The 16,851-nt window shown below is 42.4% G+C and overlaps 1 protein-coding gene across 10 annotated transcripts in view; it reads right to left on the bottom strand.

Moving 5' to 3' along the window:
* usp24 (ubiquitin specific peptidase 24) overlaps positions 1-16,851 on the bottom strand; it is a 70,466-nt gene that overhangs the window by 27,099 nt on the left and 26,516 nt on the right. For 3 of the 10 annotated variants that reach the window (XM_083768123.1, XM_083768128.1, XM_083768124.1), the window contains 18 exons: positions 15,418-15,501; positions 14,145-14,255; positions 13,245-13,394; positions 10,333-10,464; positions 9,907-10,018; positions 9,289-9,365; positions 8,037-8,177; positions 6,470-6,523; positions 6,053-6,168; positions 5,663-5,747; positions 5,193-5,303; positions 4,125-4,223; positions 3,002-3,187; positions 2,309-2,394; positions 1,376-1,484; positions 799-954; positions 403-500; positions 213-308 (listed from right to left, as the gene is read on the bottom strand). In XM_083768123.1, the coding sequence (XP_083624249.1) occupies positions 213-308; positions 403-500; positions 799-954; positions 1,376-1,484; positions 2,309-2,394; positions 3,002-3,187; positions 4,125-4,223; positions 5,193-5,303; positions 5,663-5,747; positions 6,053-6,168; positions 6,470-6,523; positions 8,037-8,177; positions 9,289-9,365; positions 9,907-10,018; positions 10,333-10,464; positions 13,245-13,394; positions 14,145-14,255; positions 15,418-15,501 (2,003 nt within the window). The remainder of the gene's footprint in view (positions 1-212; positions 309-402; positions 501-798; positions 955-1,375; positions 1,485-2,308; positions 2,395-3,001; positions 3,188-4,124; positions 4,224-5,192; positions 5,304-5,662; positions 5,748-6,052; positions 6,169-6,469; positions 6,524-8,036; positions 8,178-9,288; positions 9,366-9,906; positions 10,019-10,332; positions 10,465-13,244; positions 13,395-14,144; positions 14,256-15,417; positions 15,502-16,851) is intronic. The other 7 variants (XM_083768127.1, XM_083768129.1, XM_083768130.1 and 4 more) reach the window with 5 other exon arrangements.

Here is a 16,851-nt window from a genome sequence, read left to right as displayed (position 1 = left end):
CATTTTAACCTGTACCTTTTGTACTGTGTTTCTTTACTAACCTTATGAGCCATGTGATACCTGAATGTCCCTATGGGATAAATAAAGTAACTAATAGCTATCCAGTACATGTCTATAGAGTCTACTTAGAAAAGGAATTATTAAAGGAATACGTGTTTTGTAACAGAAAATGCTCAAAAATCACCGAAATAATGGATTAGAAATCTTCTTACCTGGCCAGTTGAAGACAGATGGAGTAGACTCCTTGTCTGGTCTCATAGTCCACTTCTGAGGGGATGGAATCTCTCTGCATGACATTCACCACCAGACTGCAGAGAACAGAGAAGATCAAGGACAATATAAAGACGGATAGCAGGGCTAGCACCGCTCTCATGCATGTCACCCCTTCCCAGTGCCATTTACCTGAGGCCTCCTGCTTTTAGGAAGTTCTCACAGAAAGACTTGACGCTGGTTTTGGCCATCTCATCGTCGGTTGTGGGCATCAGCTTGGAGCTCAATACCTGAGAGAGAGAGGAGAGAGGAGAGAGGAGAGAGAGAGAGAGACACACACACACACACACACACACACACACACACACACACACACACACACACACACACACACAGGAAGAGGTGGGAGAGAGTGATGAAAAACAGACGACAAAGAGGATGGGAGGAAGTGGGGGTAGAAGAGGATAGGAGCGGAAGAATGAACTCAAATAGTACAGTACATGAATAATTGAGAAGTGTGAATACTGGAGAAGCGTGCGTGTGTGTCTGTGTGTGTGTCTGTGCATGCATGCGAGCGTGCGTGCGTACCTCCAGGTTGTAAAGCACTCTGAAGGTAGACATGCCCGGGGCTGAGGACCTGAACAGGGACTCCAGGATGGAGGCGGCGCTGGGCTGGTGCTGCTGCTTGGAGGACATAGATGGAGAGCGAGAGCCCGAGCCCTGACCCAGGGTGAACAACGTCTTCTACAGGACGAGAGAGAGAGAGACAAGAGACACATTATGATCTGGTACCACATAAATCTAAGGAAAATTCTACTTCTCCTGACACCAGCCATTGAAGATGGTGGTTTCTTTCTAAATTGGCCTGGAAAATCTATCGGGAAACGACAAGGGAAGGTTAGGTAAATGTCATTTCACACCGAAAGGAGGTGTCATTCACTACCGCCGTTCTTTTCCTCCTTTTTATACATAATACAAAAAATGGGCAGGAGGCCATCTCCTGTTTCTGTAGTGTGAGGCAGCCTGATGTACAAGTACAGTACAACCCCTGGACAAGGACTTTTAGCCTTAATGCCTGCCCTGACTGTACCACGTGCCGTTTACCTTTCTGACTTAATAAAGTATTAAATCAATCAAATCACAGAGCCAATACAGACAGACGTACCTGGTGGCTCCACACGCTGGACTCTTTGGGGACAAAGTTGTCCAGAGCGTCCTGCACCTCAGGATCTGTAGGAATCAACAGCAGCAGCTTCCGCACACGCAGAGTAATCCTGGAGGGCATGAATGAACACATTTGTATTATATTTGTATTAAAGTATATTATACAAATATTTCCCACCGCCTCAGAGGGGGGGAGGGGGGTTAGTATTAGTCACTGCATGTAATCCTAAAGGCTGGGGCTGTTAGCGGGGAGTCCTCCTGGTGGGGGCTCCTCACTGGCAGGAGAATTCAGTAGGATTTAACAGCAGTGACAACACACAAACGTGTGTGGAGACTAGATAGGAGGCTTGCCAGACTGTGAAGCAAAGTGAGAAAAAAATAAAAGAACACAGAACGTAGCAATCAGACTGTATCGCAGGCTAGAAATAATTGGCAAAACGAATATGATGGGGGAAATTGTGATACACCTTGCCCAACCAAACAGAAATAAAAATATGGCAATTTGTGTAGAATGCCTGTAGAATGCCTAATGAGTTTTGTTTTATTGAGCCTGGAGGGTGCTTTTGATAACTTATGAGACCTCATACGTTTTGGCTTCTTTGTGACACTTTCATACGTTTGGATCACGTGCCCGAAAAAAATAAAAACTCTCCTCGTGGCTGTAGGCCGTATTCCTGTACGATGATGCGGTGTGATACGACCGCCTCTGTTTTTCACAGATCGATCATGGATTATTTTCCGACACTAGGACAGTCATGCAAGTTATTTATTAACGACGTACAACATTGGGTCATTCTTCAAAGGTAAGTGAAAAACACCTGCAGTCAAGGGTGGATTAAGATGAATTAATTACGCAGTCAAAGTGTTAAGATACAGCATAGCAGAAAATATTCTAGCTCATTTTTTACAAACGTTCCATTTTATTCTGTCTCACCTTGATTCATCGAGGTTGGCCAGCTGGTAAAGCATTTCAAATACATTGCACACCAAGGCCATCACCACACCAGGCAGGGACTTCTCCTGTATACAAAACACAAGGTCAGCAGGGGCCAAGCAGCACATGATCAGCTCCTTCAGATCAGTCGCTTTCAAACTGTTTTGTGTGCCCAAGGTACAGTACACCAATGGTCAAAAGAAATCTCACGGTACACCTGTATTCATAGTGAAAATAGCCGATCTACAAGATCACAATGTACAATTACTTATAGGTAGTAAATATATAATGTACTTTGTCTGTGGCGGCCAAATGCAAATCATTCCTTTTCCAATTCCTTGACATGAAAAGATTTGCGAGAACCACTGTACCAAAATTAAATAGTAAACCACTGGTTCGCAAAGTAGTGTCCAGCGACTCTCAGGATTCCTTCATTGGGTTCTAAATTGACCCTTAAAGTGTGTAACTGTGTGTGTAATAACCAAATTCTCTACCTGTATATAAATCGACCCGTATACCTGTAACTGACAGTGTACAAATTTAACTAAATTCTCAGGATACCTTGAGGGGTATGTATAAGTGCACCCCGAATGGTCCATTTGGTTACATTTGCACACCGTCAGGTCCTTGAAATGTAAAAAAAAAAGTTTGAGAAACACTGCACTAAGAATGTCTAAATATAGTAGACAGTACGTTTGGGTTAACCTGTTCCAGTGCGTAGGCGGAGTTGAAGACAGCGGAGCTGGAGCTGCTGGAGGCGGAGGCTGAGGATTCCGAGCTGCCGGAGGGGGTCCCTGTGCCGGAGCTCTTGACCGTCAGGCTCTGCTCGTCACTGAAGCCCAGCTGAGAGAGCAGCTTCTGGTCTCGATTCATTGTCAGCTACACGTCCACCATGACGCATGGAATAAACACACATTAAAGCTAAATACAATCTCCCGACTGGAAATAATTTGTATGCATGGCCAAGTCCTATCATGCGATTTGTGAGACAGAGTGAAAGCCCCATCCCCACCCACACACTACCGCCGTTTCATCAACAAATAACATGAATTGTAAAATGATGAAATAGTAATATTCCAGCTGTTCTTCACACTGCCGACTAGGTGAATAAATCATAGTGAGGCTTTATTCTTTGCTTTTATGAAATATCCACGTTCAGAAAGGTTTTATGAAAAATTATTCTAAACATTGCTAGTTTGACCACTTCAAATGCTCTAATCTATTAAAAAATTACCAAAAGTAGCCAATCTACACGTTCTCAATGAGTCACAGACGCTATTTTCACACCATGCTTTCATAGAAGATATGCTGGCTTCTATGGAATACAAAATACTCAGTGAGAAGATAAAATATAACATTTGTCAGTGAGCCACCCAGTTGAAGAAAAGCAGATGGAGGCTTTAACCTTTGCTTTCATGAGAAATCTTAAAACAAGAGGGTTTTAAGGAAGATGCTTCTGAACATGTCTTCTATTGCTAGTTTAACCAATTCAAACACTCTTTATTCTATTGGTAGTTTGACCACTTCAATTACTCACAACGAATAACCAAAAATAGCCGACCTAAGCTCACTGAGCTTGTACAGTAGATCGGCTATTTTGGGTGTGTGACATGCTTCCATCAGAAGACAATTCTGGCTTCTGCGGAATCCAAGTGACTGAAATCATTTGTGGGAACTGAGAATTTCAATCCATGTAATGACAATGAACAACAGGAAAAGACAAGAGGGATCTGACAGAGTGTGAAGTGTGAGATGAATGACATGCCTATAACTATATACAAATGAACACATTATAATGCATAATTAAAATACCTACCACACTGTCATTGGCGAAGATCTGAACATTGTCCACTGGACAGCTGAGGTGCTCAGAAATCTTCCACCGGATACTTCCTATAGTCTCATTACTGTGTGCCTGGATAGCGTGCGACACACACACACACACACACACACACACACACACACACACACACACACACACACACACACACACACACACACACACACACACACACACACACACACACACACACACACACACACACACACACACACACACACACACACACACACACACACACACACACACACACACACACACACACACACACACACACACACACACACACACACACACACACACACACACACACACATTCCCAAAATCATGGCATATGTCTAGGGCTGTCACGATTACCAAATTTAAGTTGACGATTAATTGTCATACAAATAATTGCGATTAACGATTTAATTGTGTTCAATGTTGAAAATGGGAACAAATCGTTAGGGAATTTCTAATCTATACTATGTGGTTGATATAAAGGATACATATTGTACATGTTTTTGAGTGAATACTCTCAGACACAATGTTTATTGCTCAGACAGACTAGATCACCGTCTGCTTGAAGTGCTAAATTAAGATGATGACACATGATATCTGGCAGGGTCACACTGACCAGCTACTGGACTCTTGTTTGTACTGCTCACTAAAGGTCTGTGATTCGAATAAAGATGAGAGAAGACAGCAACATGAATCCTGATGATGGAAATTATGATTGAAACACCTTGTGATTGTTACTGTAGGTAAGAATAGATTCTGCCTTGATAGGGAAAGAGAGCCGCCTGAAACTCAAAGAAGCAGCTTGCTTCCGCCACCTGCTCTCACGCTGTCTAGATTAGACCTAGAAGCAATGTTGTAAAATGTACTTGGGGCTGAATAAATACTTAAATAGTGAGCATGCGGACTGTTCTGTCATCTTTGCAAAGTGCCTTTGCTCCTCGAGAGATTCCACCACTTTTAGGCTTTTAGGCTACATAAACAAAAGTTGAACGAGGCAGATATGACAAGCAACGTCTGAGTCAATGGTAGAGGCTCCTAACGTACCTCCAGGGTGAAGGTGTCTTTGGTAGACTCATAGGTGACGTGCAGAGCAACGGGGTGACCGTTGTACGAGGCCCCATGAGGTAGAATGGTGCGAGGAACAGAGTAAAGATCCTAGAAAAAAAAGGAAGACACGTTTATAAGCTTTTAACTCACCTCAAACCCTCAATCCTTACCAAACATGACATTTGGCCCTGTACTTGCTCCGTTTCTTTTCCCCCCCCCTCTACATTCACATTTTCACCGAAAATAGCAGATCTACAAGCTCACAACGCATGGCATTGTGAGCTTGTAGATTTTATATTTTCATATAATGTTCCCCACAGTACAGGGATGCTAGGTTCAAGTGGTTAATGTTGACGGCTCCCCAGTATTAACTCTGGAGGACCCCCCCCCTAGGGGTCCCGGACTCTGTTGAACTGAAAAGACATACACTGTGAGAAAGTCTTTGATGAAGCCGGGGCTGGACATACCTCGATTGTGATGACGTAGCGCTCAGCCAATAGCAGCAGTCTCTCGATGATTACCAGCTTTGTGGATCTAAAGGCAACACACAAACTATAGTCTCTAGTATTATGGTTTTTTTAAAAGGCTATACGATTGTACATGATTATCTTAAAACACTCCATTTCAGTGGTTCCCAACTGTGGTTTTACTCTGTAATCCCCAAATAATTGGCAAAACATCCACCAATCTGACCAACATGGCCATCAAGACTTTCAAGAAAAAGGTGAGAACTACTGAAGTAAGGCACAATTAAGACAATATTTCTTTCAACATTTAAAATTTGAACGTTCCCCCATCTTGAGCCCTCCATGCTGAGCATGTATTGCAGTGCCCACCAACAGCCCCCTACTGCGTACCTAGAGGGGGATTGGACAGATGTAGCCACCGTTGGCATGGCAGTGGCTGTCAGCATCTTGGTCGCCCTAGTAACAGCATGAGTCAAGGTAGGCCCTCCTAGGGCAGAGCTGGCCGCCTGAGGAGAAGAGAAGAAATACATAACTTTGCTCTGTGTTCACACACACACACACACACGCTCACACACACACACACGCTCGCGCGCACACACACGCTCGCGCGCACACACACGCGCACGCACACACACGCGCACGCACACGTTGATGCTTTTGAATTTGACATATGAGGTTTCCACCCGACAGAGACTAAGGTTGGCACTTTAGTACACAATATATACTATCCAACTAAGTATAATGGCAGAATGAGAGCCTGCTCCCCTGGGAACCAGGCTACGTCACCTGATGTATGCAGCAACTCACCTCTAGTCTTTTATAACAATCAGCAATGAACTTCTTGTGCAAGGACACAGAATCCTGCAAGGACATGAAGTCAACACAGTCACATACAGGACAGGAGGTAGCCACTGCCTGTTCAAAAGACTTACAGCGCTTGAAATTATATGCATGGGTTCAATGTCATGGTCTTTTGAAGTCACACTTGAGTGAGTCACATTTTAACTGCCAATAACTAAAGAATGAAACGGAAGGTCGCGGTTAAAGGTTTTATGACATGCATTTTCATTTCTTTTTCTTTTTTCTTTTAGGTTTTATGACCTCAATTACACCCAAAAAACCTGAACTTTGAACATTCAGTGGATTTTCTGTGGTCTGAAGTTTTCTTTGGGTTTTTTTGGGCCTTTTGAGCTACAATGAAAACAGGCAACACAGTGAAACAGTGACATCTGCTGGCAAATCCCATTGACATATATGGGATTTGCAGTAAGTGATGTCACTTACTGCCGGCAAATCAGAGCACCTGTTTGAGCCAGAAAACCCCAGATCACAGAAAATCTACTGAATGTTAAAAGTTCATGTTTTTTGGGTGCAATTGAGATTAGAAAACCTAAAAAAAAACAACAACCAATTCCAAAACCTTTTTTTTAATGTCACAATCCCTTTAAAATATTTATTTATTCATTTATTTATTTTCCGGCGGAAAGAAGAGAGGCTCGTCTTCACCACGGGACATCCTTTGTTTACATCCACGTTAAAAATAATAAAAAAATAAAGTGGATCTCGAAAGATGAATAGAAACGCTGGTAGTAAAGCAGATAATATCCCTTAGACTACCGTTGACTGTTTTGACCTAGTGAATTAATTAATCCAGACCTCCCGTTGACGGGATTGACGTAATTGTTTTATTCCCTATAATCGGGGGATTCGTTTTAAATTATTTAGCAACTTTTAGCATTTTTTGCTAACGGCCACCTAAAATCGTCCGAAATCCTCGCGTGTACGCTCGCACACTACGCAGTCTTTATGTGCATAGCTGCTCAAAATGCGATATTCAGGGCTTGATTAGAGCTTAATTTGACTTGGATATGAAAATAAACAACGATCGCACGGAGTGGCGCACAGATCACTGTAACACACCAGTGAAGAAAGATAGCAGATGTTTACACCGTTGTACCGGAAATGACGACGGCCAGATTTGGTGACTTCGGTCAAAATCGGCATAAAAAGTCAAAAAAGGTAGTCGACAAACATTTTGTGTAGTTTTAACACTGGCTCACTGCAGACCCACACACATATTCAAGAGCCGATACACAAAACATGCACATTAAAACACGCAAGTGTAAAATAACACACATGCCGGCACACCTTCACACACACATGAAAATAGGTAAACCATTGACTCATGGGTGCCCATTCATTCAGTGCCAAGAATATTTAACCAAAATAGACAGCAACATGGAGCCCTAATCGCCTTAAAAAAAAGAAAGAAAAGAAGAAGAAAAAAGAAAACACATCCAAACATGTTCTTAGCATTGAATGAGTTCATGCATAAACCTGTGCACACTGCACAGACAAACACAGGCACACATACCTTCTTCATCTTGGGGTTGAGGTTGGTGTAGCTATAAGTGATAATGAGTAGGATGGCCTCGTTGGCTATTTCTTCATCTGGGGTCTCCATGGCGATGCGCCAGATGAAGTCCATGCCTGCCAGGTCCAGACGCTCCACACACTGAAATACCAACAGTGCATGGCATGTTTTCACTCTGTGTGTTTCAGCACTGATCTCAGGCACAAAGTATTCAAACACTTTACTTAAAGGTCGGGTCTATAATGCATTATAATAATTAAAAAAAAATGCACGTTTAAGGCTTCACAACAATTTGTTATAAATATTTATTACACGGCTTGGTTGAATGCTTGATTCTGATTGCCGAATTCAGTGGTCTATAACAGAGCGCAGCCTAATCAAAGGCTCGGAGCACCTGGCTGCAGCCGCTGCGCTGCTTGGATTTTATGCTGTACCCAACATGACAGCCATGTAAACTAAAACACAATGTCATTTAACTAAACAACATGCTTTCAATAATGTTTTTGAAAACATTTGAAGCGAGAACTAGACGATGGTCTACCCGAAAATGTATTCCAATTGATCAACACTCTCTTCCTTGTTTCCGAGGCGACTCGTTGCCTCTGTGGGGCCAACTTGGAATGCTTTCATTACCGTAAGCAAGGAAATACTTTGTTTTGTTGTCACTTTTGGGTCAATTAATTAATTTGTGTATTAAGTAACCGTGTAATAAGCGGGATAATGTATGGCTGCGTGGTCATTGTTTATATATAAATCACCCTGTTGGTAATTTATCCATCAACAATGACCACGCAGCCATACATTATCCCTTACTTATAATTATGCATAACACATGGTTGGAATAACGTGCTCCTTCCACGCGCTACGTCCAACCAGGGAAACTCCCCCCTGTCAGGTGTAAAGGAGCAACTTGGACACTCAAGCATGAAGGAAGCATGAGTTAAGTCCGTTGCTCTCCCTAGGTTGGCGGAGGGTGTGTAGAGCCCAGGATCACATCACAGGATGATTGACACAGGGGTGAAAAATGGGTTACAAAATCGTGGGACAAAAAATATAAATTAAAAAAAAGAATGTATGCATAACAACTTACAACTAACAACCTTAAGGAGTTTCATGAAATATTATAAGTTCTGGTCAGAATGCATTATAAGCTCGGCGGAACAGCACATTATAATACCTTAAATTATTATTATACCATTATTACTTCATTGAATAAATAAAGGCGCCAGTTTATTAAAAATAGCTCACTGACCAACTGAGTTCCTTGTCGTTTCAGGCGATGGTCACACAGGTTGACATTCTCAAAGAAGGTCTTGAACAGATTGAACCCTGAGAGAAAGAAACATAAACCACAAAAATTCAACTGCTGTCACAATCACAAGCACAAGTCTTGCAGCATAATCCGAACAAAGTTGAACTTGTTTTCCGTCTTCGGCAGGTCATCGAGAACTTTTTCTCCGGTACCAAAGAAAATGTGATTTAAACGTGATTCATATAGTTTTATTTCTGCATTATGCCAGCAACGTACCATGTAGGGATGGGACGATAATCGTCGTTTATAAAATGTTGTCACATTGGAGGCTCATGTAAACAAAATCACATTCATATAGCATTACAATCATTTAAACCTTTTATATACATATATACATGTTAGGCTATTCAAAAAATAGCAGATATCCAAGTCACTTTGTACTTTGTACTAGATCTGCTATTTTTTTAAAGCGCCCATACCCCTAGGTGGGGTTGGCAAAAACATGCCTGGTCTCTATACTGCCTCCGCCTGGTCTGGGGAGGCAGGCCTGGCCTGATGGAGGGCAAAGGAAGTGGAAATGTAAAATATGGTGTTCAGTCGAGTGGATGTTCTCCTCACCGTTCATGGTAATCTCATAAGGCTCCAACTTGAGGATCTTCTCCTTGAAGAGCTGCTGCTGGATGTCACTCTCCAGGTCATGCTGTCCTTTAGTGAACCACTCGAAACACAACTGCACACACGCCAGAAAGCCATTCAAATTCACTTTACCACATTTTAGAGTCTGTATTTCAACATTAGTACATTTTATTTGTGGCTGTAATATCATATAGTTACAATAATAAAAACATATTTTTTTCTTTTCGGTCTACAAGATGACAATTAAGCTATTTTGGACAATTTCTTTAAGTATAAAATAAGGCTTATGTGATTAAAACCAGACAAAAGACAACACTTCTATCACGGTATTGCCATTTCCTAAATCCCAGGCGATATCTATAGCCTCATATCACTACAAAATCAATAGAACAGAGGTATATTGGCCACCTCTCGGTCCAGTTCACAGACATCGGGTCCAGACACCAGGCACTCCCACAGCTCCTTGGCTCTGTTCCACACCAGGTAGAGGCTGGCCTCCTGCAAGAAGAAGGCCAGGAAGCGCAGGTGGCTGTCCAGATACTGCAACACACAGTGGGAGACAAACACAATACCGCTTAGGTCCAGATACTGCAACACACAGTGGGAGACAAACACAAGACCGCTTAGGTCCAGATACTGCAACACACAGTGGGAGACAAACACAAGACCGTTTAGGTCCAGATACTGCAACACACAGTGGGAGACAAACACAAGACCGCTTAGGTCCAGATACTGCAACACACAGTGGGAGACAAACACAAGACCGCTTAGGTCCAGATACTGCAACACACAGTGGGAGACAAACACAAGACCGCTTAGGTCCAGATACTGCAACACACAGTGGGAGACAAACACAAGACCGCTTAGGTCCAGATACTGCAACACACAGTGGTTGACAAACACAAGACCGCTTAAGGCCACATGTCTATGGCAATAGGCCACATCAGACAGATTGCACCCCAGATGCCCTGATGGATTTTGAATGGCTAAGGCCTTCTCTTCTCTCGTCGTTCATGAGAAAATCGCACTGAAAGTGATCCAGTCGATATCGTCCACGACCAATAGGTGTTGTTTTAGTCGTGGCATGGACACTCCGGCCCGGCAGAATGCGCTGGGCAGAGTGGGCAATTGCCATACAGAGGGATGGATGGTTTGTCCGTCTGTCGTGTTTACGGTGACAGTTGATGCGGCCTCTCTCTCATGCTGTTAAGTTACAACTTACACCTACAGTATTTCCTTTTAATAACCTGGGCAAAATGTGCAGCATTGGGAGGCAAAGGGAAGGCACTTATTATTGTGAAGGGGCAGAGGATGAAGGTGCTGTTGTTGCTGCGTGTGAGACTTGGAGTAATGCCTGCCGCGTGGATTTAAGCTGTCAAAACTATCTAAGTTAAATATGCTACAGACACTTTCCTGAACTGTGCAGCTGATACAGATACAGCATTGTCATATTTAAAAGCACTGTATAGCCTCTCTCAGCTCAAAGCTTGTATCAACAGAATACCTCCTTTATGAGACATTTACACCAAGCTGTAGGTTCCTACTGTAATATAGAATGTGTAAAGGCACAACAAGTTTTTGTGTGTTCACATCTTTCAGCCAGTCTGTATGCTGTTCATGCTTTGAAGTCTAATAATACACACTGCACATAATGCTTGCAGGCCAGGTAAAAATAAATCAATAAATTAATATTAAGATCATATTACGGACGTCCCGGACCTTAAGCCCCCCCCCCCCCCCCCCCACACACACACACACACACACAGCTGTGTGCTGCAGTTGAGAGGGGTGGGGGGGGTTGCCCAGGGCGCCAGTTAGCCCAGCACCGTGCCTGTGGATACTGCTATCCGTTTGATACGTTAGAACGATTTTTAAGACAACATATTTATAGTTATCGATATCATGTTTGGTTTGAATGGCCCTTCTCAAGCACTGAACAGAACTGGACTAGAGTTGAAACTTACAACTGTACTTTGACCACTTTGTTCTACAGGGGTCAGTCCACGGTCCCCCTAGCTGAGAGAGATGAAGCAGGGACCTTTCACTCTGTACTTGGTCTGCTCTTTGTCCCATCTACACCAAACCGCTTTGCCGAGTTTGTAGATCTGCTATATTTGGCTAAAGTTCTCCTCAAAATAGGGACGCTATGGGTTCGTTAATGTAAAAATCACATTCGTGTGAAGTGAGGGGTGCTCTTATCATACATCCTCACATTCCAGCCAATCACAATTGGCGTCTTAACTTTTCTGCCCTCACTTTTTGAGGGGCGCTAGCCCCTCCTATATTCAGCTATAGTTTAGATTTTTGAGGGGCGCTATCCCATCCACAGGTTTAATGTTTGTCTTTAGTTCAATGTTTGTTTTGTAAACTCCATTGACAATGAACGGAAAATGTACGTCATAATGTGCCTCATTACGTCATATTGTCTCTTTATTGTTAATGGCGTTTAATGTTTGTTTTTTAATGTCACCATTACATCACTTAATAAACATGAGTTAGACTTTAATATATTAGCGCCCCTCATTTCACACGGGTGTGATTGTGATTTGTCTTAACACAAACAATGAATACCCATTGACAATGAATGGAGAATTTACATCATACTGTATATATAGATTAGCAAAACTATATTTTTGTCCTACACAAACATTTCATTTCCGTTGATAATGAATGGAGAATTCACGTCATATGTGTCTGAGCAAATGATGATGATGTACAATGATAAGAGCGCCCCTCACTTGTATGTACTTTGCTCAGCCAATCAAATCGTAGCTATAGGGTGATCAGCCAATCAAATCATTGCTAAAATGCACAGGCACACACAAATCCAGGCATAGGAGGGGCTAAAAAATAGAATATCCTATCACACACACACAGATTAGGCGGCCGACCTGTAGTAACTCTGTAGGACCCTCTAGTGGCCCAGGATCCCCTGTTGAAGGCTGCTGGCTGCTACAACAAATCTCTTCAACAAAAATCTCCAATTATTTTTCTTGCCCAATGTTACCCCCCAGAATAAGCTATCCTTTTGTATATATATTTGGAGGATCATGTATAAGAGTCGGTGTACTATCTCTTTGCTTTGTCTTTTCAACGGGTTCAAGTAGTTTTGAAGACGTGGAACGAATAAAGACGGACATGACAACACAGGACATCCTTAGTTATTCATGTCCTCGCCGTATTGCATTACTGCTATTATTATAATGTTGTCTTATGCCTTTGTAAAGCACTTTGAGCTGCATTTCATGAAAGCTATATATTTGCTATACAAAAAGTTGTATTACTATTATTATTATTATTAGTAGTAGTAGTATGCAGACCTCCTGGTAGTTATATCTGCCGTCCACCAGGGTGGAGCCGGAGAGGCAGTTGTTCCCTGCAGCAGTCACAGCCAGTCGATGGCAGCACACCAGAGATCCAGTGATCAGCTTGACGATCTCAAAGTTCTTCTTCAGGTCCTGGATGATGCTCTGATGAGGAGGAGGAGAGAGAGGGGAAAGTAAAGGATGGGATGGGGACAGAAATCGTCATTATCTTTTATTTCACATAAATGTTTAAGAGTTTTGCACTGTTGTGTCTCTCAGAATTGTTATTTTAATATGCAAATTGGCCAATACAAATGTCGCATTTTTTTGTAAATGGTGAAATTGACAGTCATAGACTGGACACAAGTTGGCTCTGTACACTTTCGTCAATGGCACCAGGGGTTCCCAAACTGTGGTGCGTGCACCCCTTGTGGTGCACGAACGCCCTCTAGGGGGTGCGTGACATGAAAAGTTGGCGGTTTTAAGGTGTTATTTAACACAAACGGCAATAAGAGATGTGGGAGTATACAGCAGCTGCATGTGTCTCAGTGCAGTGACATTCTGTGATTATTTGCCATAATCATATTTAAAAAATCAGGCCAAATACAACAACATTCGGGCTGCGTCAGCTAGGTCAGGAGGCAATAGGGGGTGCATGGCCAAAACAGTTTGGGGACCACTGAGACTCTACGGCAAAAATATCAAATCTATGTTTGGCTAATGTTTGGCCCAGAATATGTACCGTACGTTGGGGTGCAAGTGGTAAAAACAAAACAGGCATTTAAAGAGATTTAAGCATATTATTGTAATAATGAATTACTTTGGAAACAATAATCGTTACATGAAGTCTTCATATTGTGGCAACAGCAGGCTGACTGTGCCATATGCTTGTGTGTGTGTGTGTGTGTGTGTCACCTTGTCCTGTTTCTGGTACGTCTGCTTGATGAAGGAGCGTGTGATCTCATGCAGCTGACGTAGAGCAGGCACCACCCAGACGGCCTGAGGGCTGCTCTGCTGAGCGGAGGCCTGCACACACACACACAAGCACGTATTATACGCCCATACATATCGTCGCAGTCGGGCAAGAAACCTCGTATCTCAAAATGTCTACTTTTTATGCGTCGTCGTCATTAAATACCCTAATTCATCATACACGAGTGTCGGCACAAAAGAGTAGCGAAAAAAGCAGATTTTGTGAGGTTATTTTGAATCGTTTTTTAAATTAATAAATTGTACTATACAAGGTTTCCAGCCGACATGGGTTTGAGGGCCAATAAAGCATAGAATGAATCCCACCCACACATACACCACTCACTAGGACACACTGGGGTCTGCGACAGTTTATGTCAGGTGTACCAACACTGATATATTAGACAGATTCGTCGAATATTACTCATTAATTAGGTTTTTGGGATCCGATGGCAATCTCAATTTTAGAGAGTCCTAACATCCCCCCCCCCTGCAAAATTCTGCAAATTTCAAAATGACATTGGCGAACACAGTTGAACGTGGATAAAATCGTGTCACATCGGCTGAATATTTGTCGATACCAGTATCATAAAAAAGTGACTTAAAAATAATGGGTCAGGCTCCAATTGATATCAATAATATATTTTTCTCGACCATCTCAGACCCACAATTTGTCTTGTGGATTATCTTAAAAACCCGTCGCACAATATAAAGGGCCATGGTTGGAGTGAGTTTGACAAACAAGTTTTAGTGAAAATCTTGTGCATTAAAATCTCCTCCTGCCCTTGGGCTTTTTACATTCCAAATGTCAACTCTATTTGCCAAACTCCAGACCTCCATGACACCCATCGTATGTGTATTTCCCGTCTCTAAAAACCTATCCACACATTCATCAAAGCACCTCAATCATTCCACAATTTCATTGATATTCCCTCATCCAAAGAACAAAGATTAACAGATCCTCTGTGAAATCATTAGCAAACGCCCGAAGCCCCTAAGTCAGGAAAGCAGATGATTAACCCAAGCTTCTCTTGGGAGAGAACACGGAGTGATTTTTTTAAAATAAAAATCAACTGTGATATCATATAATCATCCAGTGAACCAATGAAAAACCCTTTGTGTTTAAAACACTCATCCAGGATTGGTTGGTTGACGTGAAGCAGTGAGAGAATGGATGCTGATTGGTCGGTAACGTGTTTGAAAGGGGGGCTTTTCTTACTTTGGCCAATGTGTTGGCTTTCTTCTTGCCCCAAGAGCCAGTGAGAAATGAACTCTGAGTGTCGCTGTCCTCCTGAGGCTGAGTCTAGAAACATAAACTTCATTTGAGGGGGAAGAGGCGTGCAGTATATAGGTGTAGAAATGTAATCATGATGTGGACACTTCTGCACTGATGCAGTGACATTACAAAATTATCACGCCTTCCTCAGATATAGAACAGGCGCTACGATACCCACCATTGCATACGGTATAATAGGGTTGGTTTTGTAACTAGGAGAGATCAGCACTGTTTTTAATGTATCTATACCGTTTTAGGTGGGAGTTTACCCCCTTACGTAAATTCTCTTTTGCAGTGGTAAACTAGTGCATATCACACACGCTCTCAGGATTGGAAATACTACTTCTAAATTGTGTACTCAAGACTGTGGAAAAATCCAAAGTAACAGAGTTTGGAAGCGCTCGTTTTCAATAACGCAACATCCTGCTGCCTCCTGCATTATGTGAAACAGGTGGTACAAACGAACCGTTGAGCACTTCCAAACTCCACCGCTCCAACGGCTCCATGCTGCTCAATGTTTTGCCACTCAGTCTAGATGAGAGGCCGTGTGTCAGTGGAAAAGTGATGCATGTGCATACTCTCTATCGTTTGTGTTTTCTCCAAACTTGTAATCTCAGCACCACTGGAAAAGAGGGTCCTAGTCCTCAGTTTGTTTTCCGAAAACGAATTGGTTGAAAATAAAATGAAATTAAACTTAAATCGATTATGGCCCACTACATTTTACTGATGATTTTGCTTCCGGGAGAAGTCGCACTGAACTCTGTGCACAACATGCTACACAACAAGTCATAAAAATGCACTTTTCACATCTGGGCACATTTCTCACATTTCACAGTAAAATCCTCCGTTGATTTAATGTGCAACTCCGATCTCATGATCTACACACTCACAGTTGACAACAACAGCAGATCTCCGAGTGCTCAACATATGTAGAAGTTCACACCGCATCGCGAAACGGTGTGAGCTTATATACTGTATGTGCTATTTTTGGTGAGCGACACAGTTGCACGACAAGGTTCAACGGGTCCATTTGGTTTCACTGAATTACACTAAGGTCTTTACTGTGTACTCGTTTTCTACTCATGGTTGTTTAGTATCCTGGACTTACAGCTGCTATTTGAAAGACTTACTTTTGTATATTACAGGCAGCACATTTGTAAAGTTGTAATGCACTGCAGAAGGATTCATGTTTTGTTTTTGAGGACAGAACAAAACAGGTTTGAAAGAGAGTGATCACATCATGTAAATAAATACACAAGGGTAAAGATGTGCAGTAAAATTGAGAGGCATCAAAATGTATTTTAGAGTCAAATCATTAACTGGCTAATAGTAATCACATCAAGTTGTGAGTCCAGTGAATATTCACACCTCTAGTCT

Source organism: Protomyctophum parallelum (assembly GCF_964188405.1).
Source record: "Protomyctophum parallelum genome assembly, chromosome: 6".
Classification (NCBI taxonomy): Eukaryota; Metazoa; Chordata; class Actinopteri; order Myctophiformes; family Myctophidae; genus Protomyctophum; species Protomyctophum parallelum.
The sequence above is the reverse complement of the archived record's forward strand: the minus strand, read 5'-3'. Positions and strand labels throughout refer to the sequence as shown.